This window comes from Protopterus annectens, chromosome 7.part0 (genome assembly GCF_019279795.1).
Source record: "Protopterus annectens isolate FY-2018-M chromosome 7.part0, PAN1.0, whole genome shotgun sequence".
Taxonomy (NCBI): Eukaryota; Metazoa; Chordata; order Ceratodontiformes; family Protopteridae; genus Protopterus; species Protopterus annectens.
Genome location: NC_056739.1, coordinates 907,828,634 through 907,838,772, shown reverse-complemented (window position 1 = coordinate 907,838,772; position 10,139 = coordinate 907,828,634). Strand labels below are relative to the sequence as shown.

General features: G+C 37.0%; 1 protein-coding gene across 1 annotated transcript in view; it reads right to left on the bottom strand.

Moving 5' to 3' along the window:
- Positions 1–518: 518 nt before the first annotated feature.
- CACNA1D (calcium voltage-gated channel subunit alpha1 D) overlaps positions 519–10,139 on the bottom strand; it is a 5,051,180-nt gene continuing 5,041,559 nt past the window's right edge. Inside the window, exon 46 of the mRNA XM_044077483.1 lies at positions 519–1,808. Coding sequence (XP_043933418.1) covers positions 1,515–1,808 — 294 coding nt within the window. The 3' untranslated portion in view covers positions 519–1,514. The remainder of the gene's footprint in view (positions 1,809–10,139) is intronic.

Here is a 10,139-nt window from a genome sequence, read left to right as displayed (position 1 = left end):
ATGTAGATGAAGTTGTGTTGCAACATCAAATATGATGATTTACTAAAGATGTTTAAAAAATAAATGTAATCTTTGAAGAAAGAAGGCTCAATCACCTGAAGTTAGACTGTCGCAGAAATGAAGATGACAGCAAGATACATGAATTTTAGCAAATGCTTAAAATAAAATGTAATCTAGTTTTTCAGTGTTCAACACTGTCTATAAGTAGTAAAAGGAAATTTACTATGATTTCAGCAAACAATGACTTTTGAGGCCTTGCGTTTGCCACTTTTCTATAGTCAGAAACAAACACACACAGCAAACTGTTTTTCAAGACATGCAAATAGATTCTCTTAATGCACTGGAAATTCAACTTTTTAGTATTCCAACAGGAAGGCTAAATATGAAATATAACATGGCTAAGAGATTATGAAAGTAAACTTTATAACCAAACAGGCATATAAACAGTCTATTGTGTAACACGTGAAAGTATTTCCACCTTTAGTTTAAAAATGAAACTGTGAAAAAAGTGCAACATGTCAAAGTTTGTTTTTGTTTTATTAACAACTCTTTAAAGAAAAATAAATACAAGACAAAGTGCATTGCTAATTGCCTAGTGTCAAACATTTCTAGTTGCTCCTAGTGAAAATACTATATCTATTATTTCAATGGAACCACATTAATTATGAATCATAAATATTGCTTCTGTTTTGGTACAGTATTATAATTACAAAATATAGAACATCTCTTTACAAAGTATCAGTATATTACAGGTCATTTACAGTTGATCTGTTAGGCAGTGTTAATTAATATGATAATTCTGATTTCAAAATCAACCTGCCCTTAATTGCATTGTATATTTTTTCCATAATTTTATTGCAGTAATTATAAACATGAACTTTGTTGCCTAAGGTCTATTAAAAATATTTCCCATGGAAGATGATGCTGCCTTACAAAATGACCCTCTGTTTTAGCAACATTTTCCATAACAAACGTAAAATGTGCATACAATAATTTTAAGGGCAATCAGGATACAAGTGAAGAAAGTTGCACTAAGTGCATTCTGCATGGGAAAACTTGATATGTAGGATATTAAAGTAAAAATGAGGTAATGACAACTTTTCTTGATTGCCTTCATTTTCAGTAATTATATTCATGCTCTGCTGTACTTGGAACACACATTTTTCAGTTTGTGGTATTGCACTTTTCTGTCAAAATATAAGAAAAAAAAAATATCACCAACCAATTTATGCATCCCTACAAAATAACAGATGATCAGTCCATCTTCAATCTTCTGTACTGCAGTGAAGTCTCCATCTTTTAATCCAGGTTACAGCCTACACTGCTTGATTAACACTTCCATGAAGCTTCAAAGATGTCTACTGGCAGGGTATAATATGGCTCATAATGGTGCACTCAAACTCCTTCCACATTCCATTTTGCTGCTTACTGAATTCCATCTAGTGCCTTTCCAGTAAATCAGTTGTGAGGCACTTCTTTGTGCTGCACTGTGCAGACAGTTCCCTTAGCAGGTGCTATAAAGCTGTAATACATATCATTTCATCTGCTAAATCTTCTTCATATGTACCAGATTCTGGCTCCTCATCACTATAACCAGTACCAAAATCCTGAAGTTCATAGTCTTGTTTTTGTAAAAGAGGGAACATATCCCCATTTGTCCCATTACTCATACTTCCATTTAAAAGACTGCTTGCTGCACTTTCCATTTCATCAATTGTCATATCACAGGCATCTGCAATCTCATGCTTTGTTGCTGAAACAAACTTAGGATCCTTTGCATAGTGGCCCAAGCCCTCAGATATGAGTACCTTGAAAACAATGATAAAAAAAGTCTGTGGTTACATTTTGATATGGAAAACAATACAAAAATAACAGATGCAGTCTTACTGTACATGATTGAATTCATCCTCTTTTAGCTCTAATTAGCACATTATTTTCTCAGAAGCTACTGCACTTAGGGTCACGTATGTATTACCACAGGGCATGTTATGAAGAGAGTGTATCTAATCCTTGAGCCAACCAGTTTAACTTCAGGCACACTGAGTGAGCACACTTCCTGGAAACCAAGAAAAATGCAATGATTTTCGGAGATATGCATTGTTAACTGGTAACACATATGCCTGACTTCAAAGGAACATCAACAGCACTAACTGGATGAATGGATCATCCAAGTACAGGGGACAACAAGAAGGATACCCTTAAATTCTTACTGTATCAGCTGGTCTTTATCTGTTACATCTAACACTGGTAGCACTCCTCGATGGTTCTATGAATGAAATGAATCCCAAGCATTAACCATCGTGGCAAAAAAGGCCATTTCCTACCACATCCCAAAGATATGGTGCATGTAAAATAACAGTCATCCAAAATGCCCAAAAGTCTGTGCACCATCTGAAGTGAGTATGCATGCCTTGTGAGAGACTGGCATTCTTTCCTGGATTATTTTCCTATCGTGAGTATGCATGCCTCGTGAGAGACTGGCATTCTTTCCTGGATTATTTTACTATCTGTGCCCAACGAGTGTTGGGGTGAGCTCTAGCTTCTCCCTGGCCCTAAATCAGTTTAAATCAGTAATTAGGGAATGTATGAATGAGACTTTTATATCTTTCCATAGTGAAAATTTCTTCCATTATTAAGAATTTATCTCTATGAAGGTCTCTTCTGGCAGTCACAAGGACCTCAAAACATTTTCAGAAACCCAGAACCTGGCTACAACTGCAATGATAGGAATCATGGAAGTGACTTCTTGATTTCTGAATCTGAAAGATTCTTGCAAAATAGTGCAAATAAAATGTAAATTACCTGAAGATGTGGTCAAGGTGTGATCTTGGACAAATATTGAAGCAGAGAAAAACAAATATGCCACTGTCAGAAGAGTACTAGGTAAAGGATAAGAAAGGCACATCTGAACCCCTCAGACTAAGACAGAGAGAAGTACTCTAACTAGACAGCTTCAGAACCTGGTTTCAGTGAGGAACTGAGTATGCCATCAACTGATAGCTTTTTTGTGGACATACAGAGATATATCTGAGGATAACAACAAAGTGTCAGATCACCTGCTCTTCCAGCTACTGGACCTCTTGGACTAAAAAATATGTATGACTTTTTATAGGGCTTTAACAAAAAAAAATTACTTGAGTTTGCTAGGTTGTTGGAAAATCTGGGAATGTATGTGGCCGTAAAAGAAACAGACCTTATTTTATTGCCAATTCTCACTGGAAGATTGTTTCTAAGATATTTTTCCCTTTGTTGATGTAATGTATTAGTGCAGCATTGTCTATGAACACTCTGACTACCAGAAACATCTTCAAGGTCCCAACTGCTTCAATCTCCAGACAGAAGAATGAAGTGTAGCTTTTCCTTCAAGTAAAGACACACTCACTGGACTTGTCTAGTTTCAAGAGGTGATGCTGCAGACCCTGGAGAGAGGCAAATTTTGTTAGAAGCACTGTTGGCTGAGGAGAGAGTACAACATGCCCAAAGACAGGCTGGAACAGTTCACCCATCACTGTCACTTTTATTTTACTTATCAGTGAAACTAGACCAATTCAGAGAGCTTACCCTGATGTTGATTCCATTGGGAGATGGACTGTTGGTACCATCACATCTGGAGCTTTACAGATTGAACCAGATGAAAATAAAGTTGTGTAACAATATGTACCATGGCGATAGGTATTTGAGAAGTCACTAAAAGAGTAAATTATAAGGTATGGACTATACTCACCATGTTGGTGATCTCCTCTGGCCAGAAATTGCAAAAGCAGTGGCTCCTTCTACATTACACACCACAGTAGATCACTCACCAGGCAGGCATGGATACAGATAGGGACACAACTTTCTTACACATCCTACACTGCTGCACATTCTCTTTGGTTCTTCAGGTGAAAATTATCCAGAGAGAATGATGGTTGTGGTAAACAAACAGCCCTGCTTATATGTGACCTAACAGAACATATGGTATTATTGTCAATGTGTTGACAGTAAATGTATACATTAACTAACACTTGTAAATAAAACAAATTTAATACATTACGCCAATGTAGCCAGCAAAAAAAGTTCTAAGATGGAAATGAAAATACTTTATAACCATAATCTTGAACACAATTCCACATCCAACAGAAGCAGTTGTAAAATAAAAATGACTTGCCATAGCAAAAAACACCAAATTAAAACTATATGAATACAAATAAAATAACATTAGTATGTGTCTGAAGAAAAACAAACTGTCAAAACAGAAAAATACCTATGCAAAATATTTGCAAACCTCTCTTTATCAAAAAATTACGGGTGATAAGCACATTATTCCTGAAATAATAAAAAAAGTTTGAATACAGTATCTTGAATGCACAACAGTATTTAAGTCCTTAATAATGCACTCAGGTTAATAATGCAGATGCCACTACTTAGAATCATGTTTCACTCATATTTGGGCTCATCAGTATACAAGAGTGGACAGCTCAGATATGTTTTGAAATAGCTTACAAAAACTCTACTGTACATTTACATCAGAGATAGCGATTAAATAAAGTAGCATTACCAAAGCAGCCCTATGCCAATAGCTATTACCACTGTTTCCTTATAGAGTCCAGTTCTTCAGTTTGGGTTTTGGCAGGGGTGCCCTCTGTGTGGAGGGTGTATGTCCCCCATTTGTCCATGAGTGTTCACCTGTTTTTTTTTTTTTCACATCTCAAAGATATGCTCGTGTGTGAACGTGTACATATGTATGTTTCTTCTCTAAAGAGCCCGTGTGTCTGCATATCTGAATACTGTGAAAGAGTGGCATCTTATATATTGCCTTGCAACCACTGAGTACTAGAAGAAGCTCTATCTCCTCAGACCCTAAACTAGAAAATGACTGCATTAATTAATTAATTAATTAATTAAAAGCATTACCATGTTTTGTTTTGTAGTAGAATACATATGAACAGATACATCAAATCCTTGCCTAGTTACAGCCTGACAGGTTCTAAAAGGTATAAGATAATTCTTACTCCAGTATAAATATAAACAATGACAAAACAAGCAGGTTTAATAAATAAAGAGAAAAGCACTTCCAAGATGGCTGCACAGTGATCAACAGCTTAATTTCAACTCTCCCACTGTGAAAAAAGAAACCGAGGGATAAGGGCTAATAATTCTGTCAGTTTTAGTAACATTCAGTTACTGGCTAGTAAGTACCCTGCCTAGATGCCAGCAAAGAAGAAACTTAGAGAGCCTTAAAGAAAATCAACTAGAAAAGGTGAAAACACTGTCTGGGAAGAATCTTGCAGCTGTTCTGCAAAAAGCAGTTCTAGCTCCAGCTTTGGTGCAAGAGATGGCTTCCAGAAATTTAGAGGAAAAATAAATCAAATGTGCTCAAAGCTGATTAAAATAAATGAAACACAGATGGAGTAGATCAACTCAAAAATAAAAGCCTGGAAACAATGGGAAAAGATTTAAACAGATATTCAGACAAACTGATAAACCTGCACAAATCAGAGGTCGAAATGAAGAAAAGATTGTCAGAGTATGTGACTGCTCAAGAAAAGCTGTTTCAAAAAATGATAAGAGGACAAAGCACACACAGAAAACCTGAGATTTTCTGCTGTATCAGAGAAACTGGAAGCAAAAAACTGTATTAATTTTATGAAAGCACAAATATGCAACTGGACTGGTATTCCACAGCAAGATTTGTTAATCGAAAAGCTACAATGTGTGTATGCTCCAAGCCTGGCCATATGAAAGCAGCCAAGACCAGTACTAGTAAAGGGGTCTATATTAGAACATCGAAGTTTCAGAACTTCGAATGTTCTAATATCGACCCCTATTCAGAAAACGCTGACAACATCGAACATTCAGAACAGCGAATTTTTTCCTAGGGAAAAAATTTGCTGTTCCGAAACACATACACACAACACAAGCACACCAAGCAAACAGCAATCCACACACATACACCTAAAATCTTACATCTAACCCTACACTAAACTGTACATACACCACTAACTATCCACTTACCTTAACCCAAACCCTAAGGTCCGTCACTATCGCACACTCACCTCACCCGTGCCCTAACCCTAACTCACCTACCCCGCCCTAACCCTCACATCCACACAATCGCACACTTATCTGACCCTAGCCCTAACCCTAACTCACCTAACCCACCCTAACCCTCACGTCCACACAATCGCACACTTACCTGAACCTGACCTGTAACGTTACACCACAGCGCTGAAAATAGCAAAGCGACAGAAACGGACAACCGAATTCTTTCCCTAGGAAAAAATTTGGTTTTCTGTAGCTTCGCTATTTTCAGCGTTCGCTGAATAGGCGTCGATATTAGAACATTCGAAGTTGTTAAACTTCGATGTTCTAATATAGACCCCTAGTAAAGGTGCATTCATACCAGCAGAAAGACTTGATCCTGGCAAAAATGTGACAGAAGGACAAAGTATTGAAAACTGGAGACTGTAGAGTGTTTGTGGAAGGGTCTACTTTGGTAGACAGAAATTTCACTTATCCAAAATTCGTATCACCAAGATGAAAAGACCAATGACTGCACAATACCAATGTCCTGGAACACCAACTTTCCACTCCAGGTAAGTAACTGCTTGGCCACCCTGTCGAATTTGCCTCTTACCCCCACAGTAGTGCGATCTCAGAGTTGGTATATTTAGTTGGGGGGGTGTGGGGGGAGCCACCCCCCACATAGGGGGGGTGTGGAGGGCGAAGCACCCTACATGAGTGGGTTTGCTTTTCTTCAGTTTTACTTTTTTTTTTCAGGATGGCCAAGCAGATATTTACCAGGAGTGGAAAGTCGGTGTTCTGGGACATCAGTGTTGTGCATTTGTCTGCCTTTTCTTCTCGATTATATGAATTTTGGGTAAGTGAAATTTTGGTCTACCAAAGTAGACCCTGGTGGAAATGTATTATTTACTGTATACCAGGCAGAGGAGACACAAATTTACCCAGCAATCAGGGAATGTTGAGAGGCAGATGTGAGATTCAAGCTGATGTATCCAGCTATGTTCATATTTTTTTCTTAGAGGATCCAAGTCATTTTTCATGCAGAACAGGCTAAGGAGGAAATACAAAAGTTTATCCAACAAAAAGTGAGACATCAGACAGAAGAGGACTCTGCTTTACAGTCTTCTGAAAATAAAGATCATAGAAAGACTTTGCCAGTGAAACCTTTTCCAATGTTCCTACAGAATATGCTCAAGAGACAGAGGAAAGCACAGGAGCTGACTAGAAGAATCAGAAGTACCTAGACTTGAACCAGAGTCTTGGGCTGGGAGATGGAGATGAACAGAAAGAAGACAAGCAACACTTCAATTAATGAATAAATGTGAGATTACAATGCATCAGCCACACTGATAAAATATGGCTTTACAAGAAAAAGTTGCTGAGAAAGATTGTACTTTTGTTAACTTTGTTAAAAGTGGTGGGACTGAAAAGCATATACACCAGTTCATACCATTTAATGTTTGGAAGGACACTAAAATGGAAAAAAGAAACTAAGCAAAAGTATTTGTATAAATCATTTCATGATATAAATTGCATGATACATAGCAAAGTATTTTCAGTGATTGCTGTACGTGATAAAAACGTTAACCATGTACTTTTTCTTTATTAGTTTAAGACATGTAGGAATTACACTGTAAAAAGACAGGCTGGACAAAAGCATGTCTCAGCTAATATGCTGCAATCTTGGGCTGTTGCCTTCACTTACAGTCAGTTTGTTTCCATGGAAAGGCAATAAATCTTGAGAGTTCTGGATACTGCTTGCTGACTGAAATGTTACATTAAAAGGTATAAGGGCAAGCAGCTTAGTAAAAATAAAGTTTGAAATTACTGGAAGTTAATAAGAGACAGAAGCTTTCCTGGTACATAAACACTTCAATGCATGCACTAGAGCACTGTATAATCTGGTTTTATTTAAAGACAGCCAGTGAACTCTTTCTTAAGGCTAAAAGTTAACATTTTCTGAGAGCATCCAAGCTGTTTTCAGATCTGGGAGAGGAATAAAGATAAAACAGGAACAGACAGCAATCAGTGAAAACAGGAGCACAGGCTGTAACATGCACCTTAGTATGGATAACCTTAATTTTAAGTTAGGTAATGCCTGTGGGTACAGTTGTCATTTTTGGGAGAACTGTTCCTATCAGGATGGTTAAACTTCATTATTTGAAAATGTAGATAGTTTTGTGTGTTTGTTTTAAGTTAATAGATTATAGAGATGTTCTGGGGTCTGCTAGTTTTTTGTGGGTTTTCATTCAAACAAAAAGAGTTGTAAAATGTGACATAGGTTCAAATAGAGATGACAGGAAACAACTGTATAAAATGGATTAACCTGCCAAACATTACTGGGTGCATGTAACACAAAAGCTGAAAATAGTAATTTCAAAAAGCTGTCATACATAGTAGGTGGGAATAATAACTTATTTTCATAATGGCTACACTACACATTATTTTGGACAGCGAATGGTCTCATAGGTATAGATATAAAGGTAAGAGTACTGGATTATATTAACAAATGCAGCATGTAAATAGTAATGCTACAGCAGACAAATCTGGAATGAAGTGAGCATGTGAATTTGATAAAGAAAGGATTTCAGGATGGATATTCATCAATATCAGGGACAAATGAAAAGGGAAGTAATTATAATTGCTAGAGGAGCTCCAATAGTGATAGAAGAGAGGAAAAATAATAATGGTAGATTTGTGGCAGTAAGGGGCTACTATCAAGGGCAGAGGATTCAGCTGGTATCTATTTATATTCAATCAAACTTCTATTATGGAGCTTAAGAAAATTTTAGGAAAAATTATCAAATTTCACCAGGGAACATTACATTTAGGTGGGGACTAGAATTTGATTTGTAACAGTGGGAATGTATCTGGGGGGCCTATAAAGGAAAATATAACAAAAGAGGGCAGATGTCTGAAGAAATTTATGAAAATATTTGGTATGTAAGACATGAATTAAATAGTAGGAACTCTGGGAGAATTTACATATTATTTCCCAAGCTACAAAAAATGGGCAAGACTAGACAGAAATTAGGGTCTATATTAGAATACCGAACATTCAAAATGTTGAGTGTTCTAATATCGAACCCTAGCAATCAAAAATTCAAAACATCGAACATTCAGAACAGCAAATTTTTAACTAGGGAAAAATGTTGCTGTTCCAAAACACATACACACAACACAAGCACACCAAACAAACAGCAATCCACACACATACACCTAAACTCTTACACCTAACCCTACCCTAAACTAAACATACACCACTAACTATCCACTTACCATAACCCAAACCCTAACTCTAAGGTCCATCACTATCGCACAGTCACCTCACCCACTCCTTAACCCTAACTCACCTACCCTGCCCTAACCCTCACGTCCACATAATTGCACACTTACCTGACCCACGCCCTAACCCTAACTCACCTAACCCGCCCTAACCCTCACATCCACACGATCGCACACTTACTTGAACCCAACCAGTAACTTTCCACCAGAGCGCTGAAAATACCAAAGCAACAGAAATAGACAACCAAATTCTTTCCCTAGGAAAAAAATTCGGTTTTCTGTTTCTTCGATATTTTCAGCATTCACTGAAAACGGGTCGATATTTGAACACTCGGCATTTTCCATGGTCAGTGTTCTAATATAGACCCCAGAAATTATGTTTCCCAAGAACATGCGCACTTAATTGAAAGCTTCAACACATATCCAATAACTGTTTTTGATAATGTGACAATAACAACTAAGATAAAAATATAGGGTAATGCAGTAAAAATGAGACACTGGCACTTCCCCACCAACCTGTTAAAAAGATAAGCAGTGAGTAGTGGAAATTGTTCGAGAGTTATTATGGAAGATAGAAATTTCTTCAGAAGTTATAGCTAGTGAGTGGTATAAAATGCAAGTGGAGTTTAAAATAGCTTTGAAATATAACAAGAGTTATGATTCAAAGTAACAACAATTATTCAGAGGTGCTGGCAAAGATTTGTAGAATAAGAGGAATCTCACAAAACAAGAAAAGGTGCAACTGCAGAGTGCTAAAGAGAAAATAAGGGAATATCTGCATAATATGCATGAGTTTAGAAAGATTGTTGTTCAGCAACTGTTTTATTAACTCCAGAGCACAAAACTATTTG